Genomic DNA, 23021 nt, shown 5'->3' on the forward strand with positions numbered 1-23021 from the left:
TTCTTGTGGCCATGCTGTAGTCTGGAAAAATTCCAAGCCCTGAGAAGTGGAAACAGAACAGGTAGGTCAAAACATTAGGAATTCTTAGCAACATCTTTGTATTTTAACCTCATCCTTACACTCCAAAAGATAAAAATGTCACCGAGAAAAAGGAACTGAATTATGACTTGATTAAATAGAATGTAAACAGTAATTTGAAAACAAAGGGCAATGCAATTTGTTGCGTAGTCACACAACATTCCTCTTGGATTTGAAATTCACCAGCAGCAGTTCCACCCCTTTTGAAAGTACAGCCTGACGTCTGGGCTGTTCAGCCTCAGCAGCTGTTGGAGCTACGAAGCCTTTTTTCATCTTCTGCCAGGATGGGAGTGTTACAGCTTCCCAACCCATCTAGGATTCTGTGTTTTACTTTTCATATTATCCTCATTCTGCTTCAACAGACTACTGCTGAAAGGGAACTGAAGTTTGTGGTTGTAGTAAGTAGATTTGTTTTCTATTTTGTTGCAGGAAATACAGCGAATTTTTTATGGCTGTCAAATCAAACAAGGTGTGCAGCTGCTTTGCCTCTTTTTAGACTGCTGCCCTTTGCTTACTGAGTTGAAAGACTTTACTCAAAGAAGATAAAAATGTCTCTAGGTATAGAATTTCCATCTCCTAACCCATAGTTATTATTTCAAGATAATTGAACAACTTAGCTTTGTGGCAGATGCATAGGGCACAGGAGTTAAGAGATGGGAGGTCTAAGTCAACCTGTTCTTTCTTAATTTAGCTGACACTGATGCATAGTCTGAGAGCTGGAGATTGTGGCCTACCTTCTCTGTGCTTGGAAACCAAAGCTTGTGATGTTACAGAAGTTACCACAAAAACAAAACTGTTTTCCATTTCAGAATGACTGAATTGACATAGCAGTATGCTGAGAAAAAGAAAAGGGCATTTTTATGTGGAGATTTGAGATACAAGTTGCATTAACTGCAGTCAGGTTGAAAAAGGATTGTAGTGGCTTTTTTGCTGGGACATTTCTTATTTTAAAATAACTAGACACTACTTCAATGTCACTTTCACCAATACATCAGGTAAAAGAGAGATTAATCCAATTAAATAGTTTTGATTGTGAAGGTTGTATCATGGTCCTTTTCATTCTAATTTCTTTTTTTTAATAAGAGGTATACTGATAAAGAATTGTTAGTCTAAAGGACATTTTTGATACAAAGTTGTGGGGATTGAAATTCACATTTATAAATAGGAATTGTAATATCTTCTTCTTTCATCTTTCTCTATTTGAGACATTATGTGCACATACAAGTAACAGACAGAAGTACTGTGTCCAAAACATATCATCTAGCTCTAGATAAAATATTTCATACTTAGTTGTCTACTGGCTGCACTGTGAATGTGCCACTTGGAGAGAAACCAGAATGCACAGGAAAAACCAGTTCCTACTCCTGCTGAGGCTTATTGCTCTCTCAGACACCTCACATGGCAGGGACTCGATGCTAATTCCAGTAACGTTCCGTGTATGGCAATATACTTAAATGTTGTTTCAATGATACCAGGGAGAAGTGGACGTGCAGATGAAATCAGGCAGTCAGCAAGCCTTGGAGAATTAACTCTTTGAAGGGAAGGAGACTTTTATTGACTTGCCGCTGTTACTGTGTTCTAACAAGCAGTGGTTTTGCAGAAAGAGGTACAGGAAATGATCACCATTATGGAGATAGAGGCCTCTTATCCAAAATTAGCTGCTTACCACACCTATGCCGCCACCTTCCCCACCTACTAAAAAAAAAAAAAAAAAAAAAGATAGCATTTTATTTATTTATAGGTAGCTTATCACACTTAATATTAAAATAATAGGTAAATTTAATTTAAACTGACTTCCTTTTATCCCTGATACTTTTCTTCAGACAGATCAACCTGCTGAAAAAGTTACAATAGGTTTAATCTTATCAACATACACGTCTTTTCTCAAGGCATGGTTTCTGTGTGTTCAATTGAATTCTGCCTTCTGAACTCACTGATTGAATTTTCATAGGAACAGAATTGCTAGCATAAATAAATAGGATAAGAATTGTCCCCAGAACATTTCACTGCTATAATGGGATATAATGAGGATATGGCTACAGTCAAGGTAAGTGTAAAAGGCATCTTTCTGAGATAATTCAATAGCCATTTTCCAGCTATACTCTGTAAATTGCGATGTTTTCACCTGAGAGTATTATTGCATTGTGAAAATGTGTCATAATGACTTTTAAAATATTTTTTTAGCTGAATTGCACAATATAAAATATATCTGCAGGGGCAAAAAAAGCAGACAAATGTTCCCTATTGCTCAGTTCAAGAATTATGCTATGCTCTGGGATGGTGTCTTGCTCTCTCCTCACAATTTCTACCTTTGTGCTGATTCTTTGTGTTTTGATTACTGGCCACAAGTCCTTTTGGCTGAAAATCTCTAATTCAAGACAATTTGTCAAAATGCTATTTTAATTTTCTTTCTCACATGTAAACATTAGCCTTCACCATAATTCTTGTGCACTGAATTTAAACTAGACATAAGAGAAGAAAATAGGAAATACGTAGGACCATTGGTACCAAGTAGAAATTAAATACTGATTTATTGCCTCTGTAAAAAGAAGTTCTGACCTGTAACTTCTGCCTCACACAGGCACTCATTTTACCTGTCATATATACAAAGTGGTGTGGTTTCTGAGGTACTGTGATTTCATCATGTCTTTCTTCTTGCAACTCAGGATAGGAAGTGTGGATTGAACATGTTATCTATTTGTCTAATCAAGCCAAGCCATTTGAAACCTTGACTAAACATGCTCAGTATTTCTGTATCTATGGTTTCCCTGAACTGGCAGCATGACTGGTTCCATTTCTCTCTTGTTTCTTTATTCCTCTTGCTGGCTTCAGAATAAAAAATCTTTTTGTTTGAAGTTGAGCCTGTCAGTAAAAATGTCTGTAAGAGGCTCACTATTACTCAGAGACAGATAGTTCACTGTAATTCATGGTATTTCTGAATGAAGGTGTTATATATACTACACATGCCATATTCGCAGTTCACTCTCTGCTCTGCAACAGTTTTTCTCCAACGTGATTTTTCACCTGACAACAATGGAAGCAAATGCTGACCAAAGTCTGAGTCATGTGGCCATTTTGATCTGAAGTGATCACCCTCACAAATTTACAAAGAACGAATGGGAGAACCCAGACACCAAATTTGGTTCAAACTGTACTAGAGTTGAAGGAGCAGGTATTTGGTAACTATCCATCTATTGCTTTTGAGAACTGGCTGAGGTGAAGCATTTCAGCTAGAAGTGCTTAAATGAATATACCAAACAGGTGTGCTTTGCTCCTTTTGTGTACAGCCTCCTTTCCCTCCCTTCCTTCTTGATTTCTAGTGTCTTTCTATCTTTTATGATGCCTCCTCATCCCTTCAGTCTCAATCTGCCATGTTCTATGTCTTCTGAAAGGTCAGGAATGTAATCTGTAGGCCAGGAGGAATAAATGCTGCAGCACACATATTTTTAAATTAATTTGAAGGATCAATTCCTTTTTAACAAAATCCAAATGATGAGTCTTGAGAAATACACATGGATGAGCAAGGTAAGCTTTGTAGGGATACATTTTCTTTCCCTAACAGTATCAGGTGTTCTAATGAAAAAGATAAATTTTCAAATACACAAGCTCTTCTGAAAGGTTTTTTTTTTTAAAGAAGACTCCTGTGACTGAACAAGTCAGCCTTTTAGGCTAAGTGGTTGTTCATAAGGGCACTGTTTCATTTCCAACTGCAATTGAAGCAAGGTCATTTTCAGAAGTGGCAAGCAACAAGGAAGTTTGAGCACAAAAATCAGTTTGCTAAGAAGCTTAGTCCTTCAGTTTCTAAAAACAGGGTTCTGCTCTTAGTACTTGTTTCTTTCTTGTTACTTCCAACTTAGTGTTACTATCATATTTATACGTCACTGTGCAATGAAGATGCAGAATTACAAACAAGGAACTGAACTTATTTCTATTTTGTGTAGACTTAAAGAACCTGTGATTTTTTTTAGAAGAGAACACTCTCCACCACTTCCATTTCTTAAGATTACAAAGAGGAAAAAATATTTTTCTTTACATCTCCTGTTCCTACATATATTTTCATATTGAATATCTTTTGATCTTGGTCTCTTTGTCTTCTAACTTCTTTTCAGGTAAAATACTACTCTGTCTGGCTTATTGAAAGTTTTTAGGGGTTAATTCTTGTGACATTGAAATACAGACTGAGTTATGTTGCAGATAAGTATCAAGCATCATAAACCAGTATTTAAAATCTAACACATTTTCAGTAATTTTTCACTAATAAAAAGGGCATAGTTATTGGCCAAATGTTGATCCATTGCTACTTATTGCCTAAAAAAATAGTCATATAATCATGTCAGTCAGTTTGAGCAACTGTCAGTTACTCATAAAAATGCTTTTCTGTGAAGCTGGATAATTTAACAAGAAAGTATGCAGTTACACTGTAATTGGGAATTTAACCTTCATTCTTCACAGAGGCATCAGCTTGTCCAGAAAAGCTAATGAATCCTCCCTGACACCTATGTATGTCAGCATGTCAAAACATCAAGGAAATAAGTAATGACACAAAAGTTCTCTTCATTCATTTTTCTTGCATGCAACTGAATCAATCACCAGACAATGTAGCTCTTTACCTGTTCTCCTGTTCATTAGAAGTGCACTAAGAAATTAGAAAGAACCAACTGCGATTCCAGATTAGTAAGAAATGACCTGTACAGAATTAAAAAATGCATAGAGGAGCAAAAATAAAATATTTAAGAAAGATTTTATGGGCTATTTTGCTGTATTTGAACTCAGAAAACTGCATTTTCATGTTGATCCACTTGTTGATGGTGAAAAAACCTCCTTGATTTGCTTAAAAATATTCATTTCAGGCTGGCCATATCTTCCGTGAAATTAAACTAGCAAAGCAAAAAAATAATAAGCAGTTTTCTGCATGGTTCTAATGGTAACATCTACTCTAGCAAACCTTGCTGTCTATTGTAGAAAATGAACAGAAGGAGAAATCCAATTATATTTGCCTTTAAAACCCTTTTCCATCTCTGAATAACCTGCTCTAGCACAGGTTTGTGCACATTAGTACAGAATGCTGATGAAAAGGGTGTGTGTTGTAATTAAAACATTAAGCCACACTGCTTGTGTTTACTTTGAAAAATATAAACACAAAACTCCTCCCCGTGGGAGTGGCAAACTAACTAGCGTGTACAAACCTCTCTAATATTTGGGCAAGAATGATGTGGCTTAATGAGGCAATGGAGAGTATTAATTATAATCAAGCTGTATACCGTTGAGGTATTATAGAATAAACGTCATGTTATGAACAAATATACGATGCTTCCACATTGTCATTTTATTCTGCAGAGTCAGGAATGAGGTTGGTTATGTGAACACTGATACAAACAAAGGCGACTTTTGCAACAGTTTGGATCAGCATCCTGGAAGATTGTCTGGAGCCCTTTGAATTTGTAATCCAGCATTTCCTTTCATGTGAAACTTTTGTGGACTTAATTTTTCTAAGCCCACACATGACATACTTAGGGAAGGTAATTCAGAGATTTTCAGAACTATTTAATCTAGGGTTGGCATTTTCGTTGTATGCTGGAATAAAAATGCAAAAAGGCTCATTTAAGGTTTCTGATGTAAAGCTCATATGAGTGAACATATCACACTAATATTCACCATGCTGGAGTGTCCAGGATATGAAAGTGACCAAATTCTTTTCTCTCACTGAATGCAACAGAAAAAATCCTACAGGCTTTCAAAAAGATTTCCATACATGTATGCTAAAGTATTAATAAATATTAAGCAAGCTAACAGTGCAAATGTTTATACTTTTTCATCTTTATATTTTAGGATGATTGAGAAATCAAACATAAGATCCATGTGTACATGGAATTACTTTTATAGATACTGCTATGAAAAGAACAGTTACCAAAATTTATGCCGAAGTAATGAAGTACTCGTATAAAAACATTGGTAACCAATTTAATATTCAGAGGTGCGGAGTGTCCAAAATTGTCAGATTTCTTGTCTATGTGCCTAGCTATGGATGTCATCTAATCATTAACATCTTGGCTGATTAATTTTATGTTCTAGGAGGAAGAATCATCAGGCTCATGCTCACTAAATTCCTATATAATTATACCTATTCTTGTTTGTAAAGAATGTACTCCAATCCTACTTGACTAGGTTTCTGCAGACTCTCCAATATTTTAATTTGAAAAATTACACTGGGAGTATAATATATGCTTAACTTCTATCTAGGTAAGAAAGGAATGTTAACAATAATTAACTCGGGTTTTTTTGTTGGTAATATTGTTAGGTTTTCCGACATGGTGACCGAACACCAATTGTAAACTTTCCAACTGATCTACACAAAGAAAGTGAATGGCCCCAGGGTTTTGGACAACTTACCAAGGTATGTTGACGTTCTTAGAAACTCCTATATATGCTACTAAAATAGGAAGTGGGCAGATTTTTTTATGTATGTTTCAGAAACATTAGCAAATCCCAAGTACTGATAGTTGGTATTAGCAATATCCTGTAATTCATAAACATTTTTGCAACATTATTCATCCAACTACTGTAAAATTGAAATCTTGTTGATCACAGCTTTGTAACTACCTTCCTAAAAGCAACAACTTCCTGATAGCATGTCTGAATTCAAATAAATGGCAAGTTTAAACATTGTCTATATTCTTAAAATTGATGAAGTTCTAATGACCGCTAAGCTCTGGGCCCTGTGACAGGGTAAATGACTGACACTTGTCCACCAGGTAACCACCTACTCACAACCCAGGTTGCCTGTCCACCAGCAACCACCTACTCACAAAATGAGGGAAGTCTTGCAGGAGAATGCTTTTTCTGGGGACAATGTGTCTTCTAATAAAGCTGCTTTCAGTCCAGAGGTTCACTAGGATGCACTGAACCTACTTCTTGCTCTGGCATTTAAACACCAAGCCTTAGCTCTTTAACTGTATTTGAAATTCTGGAGCAAAGAGAGACTAATGCATTTTCTAATAATACTTCATCATGACGCAGAAGCATGAATCAGACACAGTTCAGAATCTAGTGTTTGAAGTGAGGCTTGAAAGATGTGTAAAATTCAAACATGCAGACAACACACTGCTATCCCCGGGTATGTAGCTTATGTTGTAAGAAGAAAAAAAGTTTCTGCTTTGGCACAGATTTTTTTGAGAGCTTTTTGCTATTTTATTATCTTTTAAGCAACAGGAATAAGAATGTAATTCTCTGAGAGCTAAAAGTTAAAAAGTTCAGCTCACAGCTTTGGAAGTGAGTAACAGAAAAGACTGCAATCTGAGACAACTGCAGGTGCACCAAGGCAAAGGTAGAAGGACGTTACTTATGGCATGAAATACAAGCCACAAATTTATCAGGTTGATCAAATAGCAGAGCAATGACAATAATAAATAGTAGGTTATCAATCATCCTTTCTCAGTTGTCACTAACTGTCGCAGATTCAGTGACGCACTTCACTTGTAAGAGAGAAGTAGAAATATGTTTATTGACACAAAAGTGATCTAACAAAGTTTGACAGTAAATGCGACAGTGACTTAACAAGAATAGATGGCAAGGTTCACTTAGTATTTACTGCATAGGGGGCAGGGTCAGACAAAACTGTCAGCAAGACCCTCCTGTTGAGTCATGAGGTTCAGAGAGGACCCCCTTGTTTTCTAAAATCCTTCTCAGAGAGAAGTCTAGGTGTGGCTGCATCCACTCCTAGTCCCAGACTTGGTCAATGGTTTATGTATAAAGGATTATATGTGCACAATCAACCCTTTATACCACTTGGCTACGATTTCAAAGTTTCAGTGTACTTATTCCCAATTCACTTAACAAGTACCTGATGCAATAAGGATTCTCTCATCCCTCCTCAAAGGGAGATCCTGGCGTGCACCTCAGTGCCATGCAGGAGAGCTCAGTGGGCCCTGGACTGTCCACTATATATGGAGTAAGCTAATTGCCTTATATTTACATACTGACTACAAGTGCTAGTTTCTTCCAAATTTGGCTTGAGTTGGGCATTGACTGGCAGTGTGATTAGGTAGGCACATTGTTCAAATTAGCCCTTGGCTACTGTGTTGTTATCTGTCTCCCCCGAATCCACTTGAAGCCTGATGCAGCCATCATGCCCAGACGCACCCATTGCGCTCACCGCTGGTGGTTTTCACTTGAGCAGGCAGGTTGGGGGCGGGGGAGCGGGGTGGGGAGGAGCACACCACCACACTAATTGACATGCATTGTAAAGAGTCATGTCAACCATTAATAACTCCAGGAGCATCTACAGAGATACAGCACTGTGGAAACAGTATTTGTACAGAATCAGGCGCATTGCCTTTCCTGTAGCAGATGTTGGAATCAGCATTTCAGAATGTATCATTTTTTCATAGATATAAATGAGTTTTTCTGTTAAAAATTCTAGATCACCTACAACATATACACTACATTATACAAATGGTTGATCATCACTTAAAAACAGATTGCTGAAGCCAAAAAAAAAAAAAAAAAAAAAAAGGAAAGAAACTTCTTCATTAAGTTTCTCCAGTCACCTTAATCTAGTATCTGTATACTTGCCTTGCAGACTGGAATGAAGCAGCTATTTGAACTTGGACAGTACACAAGGAAAAGATATTCCAACTTTCTGAACAGCACATACAACCGGCAAGAGGTATGTAGCAGAACTGTCTGGAGGATATTTCTCTGGCATAGCAGAACTATGGACTTGGGCTAAATAAAAGCACATCATCATATTAATTTAATTAATGGAAAAAATAAGGTAATAGAAGAACATTTCTGAAAGTCAGGCTTTTACATCAAGGTAAAAACAGACTAAAGTCTGGATTTCAGCTCCTACATTTAGTTTGGGTTTTCCACTGCCCAGTTTTGCAGGACTGAACAGCTCCACAGCACTGAATGAATTGGGAATTTATACATAATGACCTGATATTGTTCTACCCTGTTGAAAGGTGAATGCATATCCAGCTGTGTGGTGGGCCATGGTCACATACTTCATCCCGTAAATGAAAGGTCTAACAGTTGTTTGGATGTGCTTGTCACATGGTACAGATTCTTTGTGGGGAAGATACCACTATCATTTTGGTCTATATCATGAGGGATGTACTGATGGGAAGGCGTAAAAGACAGTAGCTTTGCCATGCTTCCAAGAGAGGTTTGTGGTTTTAAGTGCCTTGATTCCTGAGGTATAGCAGATGGGTCACAGAAACATAGAATCATTTAGGCAGGAAAAGACCTTTAAGATCATCAAGTCCAACCCAACACTGACAAGTCCACTACTAACCATGTTCCTAAGTGCCGCATCTACACATATCAATGTTCCTCTGAATCTCAGAAGATGGAGAACTTCCTCCTTTTAAATCATGCTTTCTTATTCTTCTTAGTTCAGTCCAAGGGTTAGATTCCAAACTGAAAGATGCTTTGGCAATTCCATTTATGCATATGAGTAGGGCCCTAGAAAACTGAGTTATGGTTTCACTGTTTTGACCTTATGCAAAAACATAAAACTGAAAATGAGAAGCCAGGATTGATGAGTTGGGTAAAAATTCCTTATTGTTTTTATTGTTACAATTTTACTTTTAACTCTTTGCCATTCTATCTTCAGTTTTACATCCAAAGTACAGATTATGATCGCACCATTATGAGTGCCCAGTCATACCTCTCTGGCCTCTTTCCACCAACTAGCAGCCAAATTTGGAACCCTGAGCTTCTCTGGCAACCCATTCCAGTTCATATTTTTCAAAAATCAACAGACCGGGTAAGTACTGGCTGGACAATTGCTATAATGCCTTAAACTTTCCTAGAAGCAAAAGAGAGAAATAAGGGGGAAAAAACCTAAAAATATTTTCTATTCTTTTTGAGTTCAATCTGATGGAAAACATCAACTGCAGCTACTGGCTGACAAGCATGTCATAGGTCAGCTGTAATAGCTGCATGAAAATCTTCCTTCTATAGTTGCAGAATACCTGAATTGTCATTCACACTACCATTTTCTTCAAGATACAGCTATAACATTTCTCCTGGCAAGGACAGTTTTGGACAGTATTATAGGGAAGTTGCCCTAAACCTTTATAGAAGACAAGTGTTTTTCTAAGCACCAATCAGCTTGACAGACCTCCCCTCCTTCGCAAGTTTGTTGCATAGTTTATTCAAGGAATGGAATTTTCACCACTGTAGCCACTGTAATGACCTCTCAATTATTACTTTCCTGTTCTAGTAGCACTTAGGCAATCTAATTACAGACAAGGGCCCTTTTATGCTCAGTACTATACAAACATTTAATGAAACCCTAGCACTTGCCTTGCGGTTCATAATAAGAGTAGACCTACCTGAATAATAGGTCTTGTATAAGTTTTACTATATGTAGCTCTCTCTGGCTGACTCAGATGTAGATTTAATGTCACTGGCTCCTGTGACAAGGACTATGTAAGGAACAGTGTGTTGAACAAGGACAAAAAGTTATTGAGTATAATGACAGAAAGGCTAATTTTCTTCTGCCAGTCAGGACAGAAGTTGACTTTAAAGAAATGTATATAAAAACCCAATTAAATAACTGCCTGTCCAGTCACCAACATCAGAGGATGGACTCTGTTACTAGGGGGTGGCCACGCCTGCCTCCCATTGGTATTTCTCCATCCTGGGAGGCCACATATGAAAGCAGGTGCAGAGAGAAATGGTTTCCACAAACTGGATTAGGCACAATGTGATTCAGCTTGAAGCTTAACTCTATCCCTCAGCATAAAAGAATGCTGTCACTGTTATTTAAATGTGGGACACTAGGGGAAGCTCTTTCACCAGAAGATGGAAAAAGCATCAAAGTGGTCAGAGCTCTGGCCAAATAAAACCTCAAAGCTCTTAGGGGAATCACAGTGCAATGCACTGACCTGTTTGGAGAAGGCAAGCTAATTTGTAAGAATCCCTAGTACCTCATCACTTCTGCAGCTGCTTCAGGAATGGGTATTGACATTTCACCAAAACACACCTCTGTGGCAACTCAAAATTCCTGTTAAATATGCAAACCACATGGAAAATACATTTTTTCCTTAAACCTAGCAGATGTTTGAGGGCATTTTCAAGCCCTAAGCAACACAAAGTGGGAAATTGAGGCCAAGTACAGTCCTGTAAAAAATACTGATCACGGTTTATTTTTCATCCACTGAGATCTATCAAGACCCGACAGGCAACAGTACTGCTTAATGAAGCCAAAGGGAGTTGCTTAATTAAAAACACATAGAGAGGGATAATTAAGCCATACAGCAAGAGAAACATTTGTTATTGTGTATGTAAACAACGTTCTCCACTTTCATATTGCAGCTTTGAGCCTTCAACCTCCAGTGTGCTGCTGTGACAGAAAAAATGCACCCTTGGAAATCTGTCCAAGTGAAAGTGTGCTAGTGTCAGTTGGTGGCTGCTGCAAGCTTCATGTTGATAAATCAAAGACAAAAGAGTCACGCTTCCAGTGTGGTCTGCTAATGTTCACTCCAAGACAGAGTAGACCTTCTTGCACATACATAAGCCATAGCTATTGAAGTTAATTTCTCCACTGTATATAAAGTCAGTTCCTTAACGTGATTTGTTTGGATTTGTATGGATAACATTAGTGCTGGGTCAAAAATGCTCTAGTGATGTGACATAAAGTGCTAAACCAGCATAAGCTTATTTTGCTCATTATAACTTTTTACTGACACTTTATGCTGGACCAGGTACCATCTGTCCTTCTGCAGCTGGCATAAAGCATATTTTCCAGAGCAGAGAGGTTGGTGGACACATATGGATTCACACATGGTTCAGATCGAATATGTACTATCTGGTGACCTCGTAATGCATACACTTGGAGTTATTAAAAGTGAACCATACCCCTAAACAAGAACAGAGCCATTATGCTCATAGATTTTTGATATCTCGGGAGTGCAATTCACTTGTCACTCTTGTTTCATGTTCTGTCCATTAAGTAGTACTTAAAATACTTACCATAATATGCTTCTTACTTCCAAAGAGATGAGAGCAGGATGTGTAGATGCAGAAGCAATTCAGATTCCAGTACCAGGTAGAGTCAAGTTGCATCTGGGGGGATTCAGAAATTAAGAGGTATCTTTTTTTAATTCCTGATCATAGACCCTGATCCATTTCTCAAAGCAATTCCCTGACAGACATGTATAATTGCTTTTTGCCAAAATCAGTTAAACTGAGGGAAATCAAGCTATCATAGCCACAGGTAGCCACTGAAAAATCAAGTTAGCACAGTCCATTGTTTATGTTAACTGGTTTAATAAACAAGGTGCCCAAACAAACCGTTATGGAGAAGCTGCAGCACAGCCATGAATCTAACAAATACTAGATCAGCAATCTCCGCAATAGACAAACTAGAGGTGTGTTGATTAATTCTAGAACTATTCTAAGTTTTACTTCTCTTGTTTCAGAGGCTGAATCTTCCTCTGCCTGACTGTCCCCGTTTTGATGAACTTCAAAATGAAACACAAAGATCGAGTGAATTTCAAAATAGAATACAACCATACATGGTAAGAAAAAATAAAAAGAAAAAAAAATCTAAGAAGAAGGAAAGTAACTAAGATGTAGAAGTTATGGAATTGCATTTTTTCCTTTTGCTAAAATTCAAAAATATATAAATGCAAAACAAAAAAATAATCCTGAGGACTCTCTTAAAATCACAAATTTAGGACAATACAATCAAAAAGTATGTTTGATATCCTTATGCATTTCTCATACTTTTCTATATTAATCTTTTGAAATGTGAATTTAACATTAATTTTCTGAGACTATTTAGAGCTGCATATAATTAAAATTCCATGATCTGAGGGGAGAAGAAATTTCTGGATGCAGCAATTTCCAGATTTACAGGGTAGCACAAAACCTATTCTAAAAAATCTGACAAATCTGAAACTTTGGAAGGTTTATGCCTTCCTGCTGTGATTTTTCTGAAGCTGACGCTACAACAGAGAACTAAAGCAAGCCCAGCCAGGCGAACAGTCTGACTTATGTAAATTTCTCTGAAACAGATTTTGGATCCATCACAAGACATGCTTCTGTTTTGGCCATGACACAAATCTTCACAGTCAGGGATTCAAAGTTCCCATTCCAGTGTTTCAGCAGGGTGTAGGTACATGGGTGGTATACCTGCCTCATCAGCCATGTTCTTGTGGGTAATAATTGTTCCAGATAGTGGTTATTGCTGCTCTCTTGATTTTTACCATGCACTTTGTAATAGCACTGCTGCACAAATAAAGCAGGGGTCTCGTGTTCCTCATACCCTGACTGCACCTGTACAAATCCTCTCAAAGTCAGTTCAGGCTTAGTGCTTGGACTAAACCAAATTTTTTCCTTTTTTGGTTTATTCCTAACTTTCTGCCAGCTCAGCTACTCTGGTCAGCCTCACTTGCTGGCCAGGGAAGTGAATTATGACTTCATAGCTATCCTCTCTCTTCGCTGCTAGTATGAAACAAGTAACATGGGAATAAGGGATATTAAGGAGACACTTTATTCTCCTGTGGTAGCATATAGCAAAAATGCCTGTGGGAATTGTTGTGGAACTATTATTTAGGTATTCATCTCCCCTTCAATGTCAGAAGGAAAACTTAGTTTCCTCCTCAATTTCTTTTTGCTTCATCCTGAATATTTGCCTCAGCTCTCTTTAATTTTCTATATTTTCCTCTCTTTTTTTTGTCATGTTCTTTTCCCTTAGTGCCGTCCTCTTCCTTGTATCTGAATTCTTGAGGTGGCTGATGTAGCCTCCTGGAGTAGTCAGGAGAAGGGGAGTGCAGCAGGGAGAGCACCAAACTTATCCATAGCAGGGCTGAGAAAAAGTAGTGTCTGAAATAGCAATTAGTACCTTGAAGTGGTTACAAAATTAAATCTGCAATCAAAATCTTCAGCTACAAGGGTTTCACCTATGTAAATTAAACACTACTGTGTTGCCAGGTTGGATGCTAATGAATATGTATGCACGTATGTTCCATGTGTATTGAGTATTTATGGTATACTCTTCACTTCTCCCTCCCCCCCAGGATTTTTTACAAACAATGGCGGTTAACACAGGACTTGAACTAAATCATCTTAAAATACTGGACAATTTTCAGCTCTGGAATACATATGATACTCTACTCTGTGAGGTAATAACAGGCAATAGGGATTGGGGAAGAAAATAACTCCTAATTTGGGTTTTAATTAAACTGTGGCAATGTGGTTTCAAAGGAATGAGTTGCCTTCTCTCCTGGATTCTGGATTTGCCTTTTTTTTTTTTTTTTTCTTTTTAATTTGAATCAAAATTCTAATTTAATACATTGGTAAAAGATAACCCAAACTCATGGTTTACATTTTGGGAAACTGTTGTTTCCATTTGATGTTTTATCCTGAAGCACTGGTACTGAAATCCATTCCCTTTAGTCCCTCATTTTCCTTCCCAATATGCTGTCATAGAATTATTTGAATATGCTGCCTAGGATATACTTATGATTTTTAACAGGAAAATGAAACTATTTGCTTTAACCTTTCAACAGGGAAACATCAAAATATTTAGATGTTGAAATTGAGGGGTAAGATTATGATCTATCAGTTAGAAAATTAAGAGAAGATGATTGCTCCCAGTGAAAAATATCAGACTGGCCCCAAGCCTGGGGTGATTCCATTTGGCCCTAGTCATTATCAGCAGCACATGAAGGCTGTTGAACATACCCTCCACACTGACACACTATAAGACACTGTCACTCTTACATGACTGGAGAGTGACACTTGTCTGCATATGGCCAGTGATGCAGCTGGTATCTGGACAACTGTATGGAAAAGACATGATAAGTTAGAGCTAGGTTATGACCTGAAGACCCTAAAGGGAAGAAAGTAAGACATATGTCTGCAATCTTTCACATTAGCAAAAGCAAAACCATGTATCACTATAGCAAGGGCACATTATAACTACAAGGGATCCCCTTCACACAGGTGTTTCCTCTCTTCTCATTCATCTACTTCAGGTTGATCCCCATTCCCACATTTCAGGGGTATCTCAGAGCATGCTGATGAGTTAAACCACACTGGGCAAAGAATTGCCTCAGAGTCCAAATGTAGTAATGCGAGGCTGGGCAACAGGATGATGGAAAAAAAAAAAAAAAAAAAACAACACATTATTTTGTTTTCCTTTATCACTAGGATATTCACAATTATACTCTCCCTGTATGGGCCACCAAAGATGTAATTGACAAGATGGAAAAACTGGCAGAATTATCCTTATTTTCGCTATTTGGGCTTTATAAAACAGAAGAGAAATCACGACTACAAGGAGGTAATAAAAAAATGCATAGTTCTCAGAAAGGAGGAGACAATGCTTATGGTAACGTGCAACATCCTGTCACCTTACTCATGCAAAAATATTGTTACAGAACTTTGTTTTGTAGCTATGGACATGGGATGGCATATTAAGCATGAAAATATGGGCCAAACGCTGAGATTTGCATGGATGAGATATTGAAACAGGTTGTAAACATGAATGTCTTTAGTTGTCCCATAGTTTTTAAGAGATTAGGATTTTAAGAAAGATTATAGAAATCCAAGGAAAAGAAATCAAGCCTTCATGGACATGATCATTACTTGTCTGACATTAGGTTAGATTAAATTTAAGTTCTGTTTCTCCAACATTTATTTTAATTGTTTCCTGAACTTTGTTTTTCCCTTTGATATACTGGTTATATATTGTGTCAAAACCTTGGAAACGCATAGGTAGATCTCTGAAAGACTGATATAAAGCTGCTCCAGAACCGTCTGATCAGAATAGAAGATGAGAGATTCAGGTTATGCCTATACTGCAAGAACTGGGACTACTGCTTATCTCCAAAATTGAGGTGCCCAGGCTATACACATATGACACTACTTCAGGACATAAGCCAGGCATTTACCGTGTCCATGAGCAGGAAACCCAAACCCGAACAAGGACAACCAAAAAATTCAAGTGAGTGAATATCTGCAGGCTGGACCGTATGGAGCTAGGCTTTGTAATGAACCTACCCTGCAGTCGAGACGTAGGTAAAAAATTATTAGCAGCCTCATCATCTAGGCATATACATCACTGTATCAAGTCATATAGTAATTACAGGCTCAGAACTGCATTAAAGCCCACTAGTTGGTAGCTGGCCGTATCATGTGGTCACGACTTTTTTTTCTAGTGTTCACGGGCACAGCAGCTATGCTCTCTTCCACTAGAATGGTATAAACTGTGCTACAGGGAATTTCTGCTGCCCTTATCCATTGGGTTTAGAATATCCCTGGTCTGGAGAAGGAGTACAAAAGAACTTTAGAAAAATGAAGAATTGATACTGTGTGACTTGTCAGAAGTAAACTTTTAAAAATATTTCTTCAGTGTATAGAGAGGAAGAGGCTAGCACAGCTGTCATTATTGCAATACTGCAAACAGACAGAAAATGATGGAGAGGAGGCCTCAGCATAACAAACCTAAAGTGTTCTTAGCCCCAGTTCTCAGGACAGTTCAAGATGATTTCCTGTAAATCCTGCCACTTCACTTGACCTGGATGATGAATGATATATTTCACTTCAGTAATATCTTCTCTCTAGTTATGAACTTGCAGTAAGCTAAAAAATGAGTATGAGGCCCAAGTAGACGTCTTCTACTTGATACTCAAAATCTTATGCCTTTTTTGTTTCTGTGCATAGGCTGTATCTTCATCTTCCTCTTCCCTGTTCCCATCTTTTTAAGGTGTCCTTGTGAATATTATTTTAAATAGTATTAAACAAGCTGCCAATTCTTCGAAACAGAGAAAAATGGAGGTCTACTCTGCAGTAAGTATTTTCATCTTTCATAAATCTTGCTATGATTTTACCAGTAAAAGACCCTTGAAGAGAATTATCAGAGTCTCCCTGTAACTTAAAGGAAAGAATAATACGATACAGTTCAGTTTAGCTAACAAGCTGAACACTGGTCAGTACAAACTAACAGCAGAATCATGGGTCTCACCTCAGCTTCAAACTGTGCTTGGTAAAGAAAACTATGTATTTCATCATGCATTTATCTGCAACTTAATGGTGCAGTTTCTATAAATTTCATCTTTCCTTAAGTGCTCTTAACCCAGAGATGCGAGCACATAGCAGAACTTTAGCTGCAGCTCCAAACCCTTCTTCTGCTTAGAAAGGGATGATACAGCTGTGGATTTTTTTTTTTTTTTTTTTAATTTATTTTAGAGGATGAAGAGCGCCATTTAGGTCAGGCCAAAATCCACTTAGCTCATTCATTATCCTGTCTCTAACAATGGCCAACGGCAGGGAAGAATGTGAGAATAATGCCAGAACAAAGTGCTGCTTCCCCTGATACAACCTTCCAGCAATCTGTGGCTTAGGGACTTCCTGAGATACAATCTGTGTCTGTTTAATAGCTCTTGACAGACTTTCTTCCATCAATTTATCTAATCACGTTTTTAATGCATTTGTACTTTTGGCCTCTGTAACATACTGTGGCAATGACTTGTGTGTTAAAAGAAAAAAAAGTACTTCCTAATTTTTTTTGAAACTTAATAATGATTTAGCTCCTTCCTAGCATTTCTATTGTGAGAAACAGGGAATAGTCATTCTTTATTCACTTTTTCTGGGTCACTCATGAATTTACTATTTTCTGTCACACCTCTTCCATCTTTCCTTTTCCAAGACAGAGTCCTACCCTATTTAATCTTTCCTCATACAGAAACTGCTTCAATACCTCAAATCTTTCTTGCTGTCTTTTCTATGTGTTTTCTAGCCCTGCTATATTAATTTTGAAAAGGACAAAGTGCATCCAGAATTTTCACTGCTACTTTAATGCTTTGGGGCCAAGTATACTCTTATTTTTGAAACTGATCAGTCTAAAAAGTTCCAGAACCTGAATAATGATTAAAACATAGCTGTTAAACTGTAAAATAAATAAGCCTAGCAAGTATGTATATAAAGATACTTGCAAAATTTAAGCATCAAGGTGTTTGAACTTCCTTCCTTCAGCTCCTCCTTCCGTGATATGTTGCAAGAGGAGGGAAAACAGGGAGAGGAAGAGCCTGCAGGTGGGTGGGGGGGTAACTGATTCCACCAAAATGGAAGATAAACTGAGATTTTATTGTAGAAATCCAACCAGGAGGAAGAGCAATTTTAAAAGTTCTGGAGTGTATGTGGAGGTGAGGAGAATAGTCTTTGTATGTAAAAGTTTGTCTGGTATACTACCTAAAAAACCCCACTCGTATCTTCACTTGAAGGACATCAGATATACTACTATATACTGCCTTAATCTGATTTTGGGATCAGAAACACTGCTGAAGGAAGGAGTAGCAAAATGCACTAAAAAACTAGACTTATCTCAGACCACATCTTGCTTTCCCCCAGTACCTCTCTCTCCAAAATATTGCCTGATGATGTAAGATGCATTCTGCAGTAACTCTTTGGAAATGCCCCCTGCTGTCTGTAGTAATCTATTAACATGTTTTTTTCCCAAAGGTGAATATACTGAATATGTTTTTATGGTCAAATCTACACAGGTTTTGTTTTATCTTGATTTCCACTCCCACTCTACTCTTGTCTCATTACTTTTCATAAGTGGTAGTTAACTGACTTTCAAGGATGGATTTTTTTTTTTCCAATAGCATGACACCACAGTTGGGGCCCTCCAGATTGCTCTCAATATTTTCAATGGAAAACTGCCACCATACGCTGCTTGCCAGTTTTTTGAACTCTACCAAGAAAGTAGTGGGCAAGTATCTTCTTATCTGTGCAAGAACAAGGAATGTTTGGACTTTGGTTCCCCCCTTCCCCAAAATTGTTTTCCTCTCAAATATTGTGAGGAGATACATATTCATTTTAAACTGATACTTCACTGAGCAGTCCACAGGAACAAAGTTATATTAAAAGCAGGAAAAATTACATTTCCTGAATGTGCATTGATCTGTGTGCTTTGAAAGATAGGAAGAAAACAGGCCTTACCAGCTGGAAGTAAGTGGTAAAATAAATTTTCCTGATTTTTCAAATGATAGCAACATTTCCAAGACAGCTTATAAATCCCAAGGTAAAGCAGCTGGCTTAGAAGAGCCTGGCAGTGTTGCCATTCAAGGAGCCTTCAGAAGACATTTTGAGCTGACTGGTGATCTGTGCAGTAATGTAACACCAGCTTTGGCAAAGTGGACTCTGCAGATGTCTTTCACAAAGCCTCCACGCATGAAGGGCAGGTTCTAGAGTAGGATGTTAAAGTCTATTTCCAACACTCTGTCTCTAAATAAGGAACCTTCTATTTAAGAACCTTTTTTTAAAAATCTTTTCAATGTTGTCAATCAGGCGATATAGCATTGAAATGCATTATCGGAACGACTCTTCAAAGGATCCTTACCTACTCACTCTGCCCGGATGCACCTCTGCTTGTCCACTTGAGAAGTTTGCTGAACTAGTTTCTCCTGTGATTACAAAAAATTGGTCAAAAGAATGTGGGAGGAAGGACAAAATGAAAGGTAGTGTAAAAGTTCTGTATTTTCGAAATCAGACACGGAGGCAGAAATTGTATCAATGGCGCCAAACTGTACCTTTCACACAATTGATAGATCTCCCTTTAACAAGTGTGGACCAGCTTTACTATGGGCAGGGAAAGCTGACAGTAATTAAATTTCTCTGAAAATGTGAAGAATAGACTTGGCCACCAGTGTGAAGGCAGTGCTATTATTAGCATACTCACATAAGAGAGCTACCTAAAGGCCAAGGCCAAAACTAGAGCTCTGTTGAAAATATTCAACAGAAGTTTGGGGGGTGTGGGTGCTATGCAAGCAGTCCTGTTTGTGTTGCACACATCAGAACTTCTGCAGATGCAAAGCAAAAACAGCTTGCACATGCACAGTAAGATTGATGCATCTGTATTTCTGGCACATGTACTATGTATTGAGGATACCTTAATCTCCACTGTACAGACAGAGTACGGCTGATCCATGCAGATATAGCAGCTATTTGCCTCAGACTACCAAGAGCTGACAGCTGACAACCCCCTCCTGCCTGAATATTTTTTCCAGGAGGGAAGTGAAGGACAAAGCAATATGTGCTACTTTCCCATAGTCTTGCTATTTCCCCCTTCACGCATATATTCAGTGTTTAGCTTATCCCTGATGAAATTCCTCCTTTGAACTAATAACACATGGTCCCCCTTGCCCTGTGAAAACCTAGGAGTAAGGTTTACCCATGCACAGGAAGCTATCTATGCATTTCCAGAACTGAAGTATACGTTTTTATACTTACATTGCATACATCAGTAAATGCAGGCCATGTTATCTTACCAGAACTGTGAACAAAATGTAACTACATTTCCATTGCACATATCTGTAACTAGACTGTTATCTCTGTATATAAAATGATATACATGTATGTATTTCATTAACCCCCTTTTCCTTTATTGTTTTCCCTTCACAGACATTTTTATTGGATTTGACATTGCTGTTGGCTTCTTGTGCATTTTTGACCTTGTACTACTCTATCTCCTTTATCATTATGGACGCTGCAGGCGCAGAAACAATTACCAAGACATTTAAAGGGGAGGTAAAGAAATGAAAGAGAGAGAAGCTAGACATCAAGCAATCCTTTAAGTTGCTTATATCCATCAGTTTGCTCTGGTCAGATTAATCTCCAAAGCATATTCAATAAATCTAAAGAACTGAGGTATCTGTGGCCTAGCTCCTAAAAGACTAAACATCTGCAGTGAGAAATACTGTATGAATACGTTATTGTTAAGAATTTACTTTTGTAGGAAGATGGAATTACTATCTTTAGATAATGATGGAATTTGTATCTTTAGGTTTTCTACTACTATTAATCAATATCTCTTAAGTCAAGCAGTGGGGTGAAGGGATGGAAAGGATGCTATTGCCTATGCGGTTTTTTTTATATCGCCTATTACCATTTAGCCCTCTGCTGCTCAATGAGTCTTTCTTGAAAATCACAGTCTGTAATATTTTCCTTACTTCTTATAAATGGCTATTTTGTTGCACAGGAAAAGGTTTTCAGTGAGCGGAAGCTGCAATTCCTGTGTGAAAAAGATTCATACCAGCAGTTGGGCATATTGTTTCTGCACTTACTCATGCAAATCTATGCATGAGTTTCAACCTTGATCTTCAGCTAACAAAAGTCTGCAGCCTGCTTTTCAAAGCAGTTACACTACTATAGCTCTCACCGAAATTAGTAAAGCTTAGGGGAGCTCTGTCACATATCCAGGCATCAAGCCAGAAGCTTAGTGCAACAAGATCTTGGTCAGTGCCCACAACTTCAGTAATATGGATAAATAAATACATTAAAATCTATTTCCTGTTGCTACACTGCTTTCCCATTTTTATGAGCTCCCAGTCATGAATGGTCCTTTGCCCTGCATCTTTTCTACAATGCATCTGTTCTCTGTCCAGCTTCTGGTTCCTCCTATAATCTCACTTCTTTGAGCCACTCTTACAATAATTCCTCAAGCTATCACTCTGTTTGCCACCTTTCATTTTAATTTACAATAACTCCTTTAACTCCTTGCTCTGTTCAAAATCCCTTCTGTTAGTAAGACATTGACAATAAGAAAATTATTCTACGTTTTGTATGTTGATCTCTTCTGTGCAATATATTTTGTTTAGATTGTAAATTCCTAAGGGGAGAAAATGTGTTTCCATAGTTGCTCTCTAGTATCATAAACTAGTGTCATAATCACTAGTATTACTGTATAAAATACTGCTCGTCATCATATGTTTCAAGGGCTGAATCAAATTTTTTTTTAGCCTGTAGTCCTGCAGAGGATAGTGTGAATTACATTACCATGGCAAGCCTTCTTAAAAATCAAGACAACTATACTGACAGCTGTCAACAGCAGGTTCAGCCCAGCAGATATGCACAGTGATCAAGCTAATGAGTCCTGTTGAGGTGCAGAAATCTAGAGAAAGCTGAGAGATGGACCTGCTCAGCTCAGGCGTAGCATCACATCAATGTGCATACACTGCTTCTGGACTGACTTTGACTCACATCTGTGAGTTGCAGCTTGGAGCCCAGGAGCTTGGAGCTTGGGTCAGATACCACTGGGCAGCCCTCAATGTTACAGCTATGGACACATTTAAAATGTGATAGAGTTAGATGTATTGGTATTAAATAGCATAAATGAAACCAAATAGCAAAGGCTTGTGGTAATATAGCACATTCCAAAAAACATTGCGTTTTCTTGTAGTAACTACAGCTATTGAGGTGTCCACCTTTGGAAGCACTATTTCCCACTCAGTGGAAAACTTTTACTAGTATCCCTGACATTTCCATTTTATCTATTTAAGGACATACCATAATCAAGCAATAGAATTTATTCTTACATGGTAAGGATGTTTTATCATATAACAACCTGGGGCAAAGCTGTAAAAAAAGATGAAAGGCTATCTTTAATTCAGATGTTTTGTATGTATAAGCTTTAGATTGTAACTAATCGTTGTGATCCTCGGTGCAAAAATTCAAAGGAATGTCTATATTGCAGTCAAAAGTGTTAGAGCAGCTCTAGGAAACAAGCCTGAGCTGGCTTGGTTACTATTAGCAGTGTACTCACAGTGGGGAAAGGCTCAGGACAAAGCACAAAACTGATCCTGGCTCCTGATTATATATATATACACTCAGTGGTTACCTGATGCTGAGCTCTGTATTACCATGGCCACAGTGCTGCTGGCACTCACTTAAGGATAGATTGAGTATGTCTTTTATTAGAGGCAGTCAGATGCTTGACAAGTGAAGATGTATTGTTGACTGATAATGTGCAGTAAGAACTGCTTTTGAGATATTAGAAAGTCTGCCGGTTGCACTCTACAAGAAATAGAATGGGCATGTTTTTTCCAAGATTGCTTCTTACAAAAAGAAGCTCAGCCAGACAGAAAGTAAAACGTGAAGTGTCTGAGACATCTTTTGTGGTTTATGCTACTCAAGCCTAAGCT

At 37.9% G+C, this 23021-nt stretch overlaps 1 protein-coding gene across 1 annotated transcript; it reads left to right on the forward strand.

Annotated features, from left to right (window-relative positions):
* Positions 1–299: 299 nt before the first annotated feature.
* Positions 300–21807, forward strand: LOC104365504 (prostatic acid phosphatase). The gene is made up of 11 exons (XM_009972312.3): positions 300–476; positions 6377–6472; positions 8657–8743; positions 9695–9847; positions 12510–12608; positions 14112–14216; positions 15247–15379; positions 16805–16887; positions 18705–18811; positions 19390–19559; positions 20503–21807. The coding sequence occupies exons 1-11, from the start codon at positions 363–365 to the stop codon at positions 20619–20621; spliced, it is 1266 nt and encodes a 421-aa protein (XP_009970614.3). The 5' UTR covers positions 300–362; the 3' UTR covers positions 20622–21807.
* Positions 21808–23021: the final 1214 nt, after the last annotated feature.

The sequence above is a fragment of the Tyto alba genome, unplaced genomic scaffold, assembly GCF_018691265.1.
Source record: "Tyto alba isolate M040663 unplaced genomic scaffold, T.alba_DEE_v4.0 Super-Scaffold_46, whole genome shotgun sequence".
Lineage (NCBI taxonomy): Eukaryota > Metazoa > Chordata > Aves > Strigiformes > Tytonidae > Tyto > Tyto alba.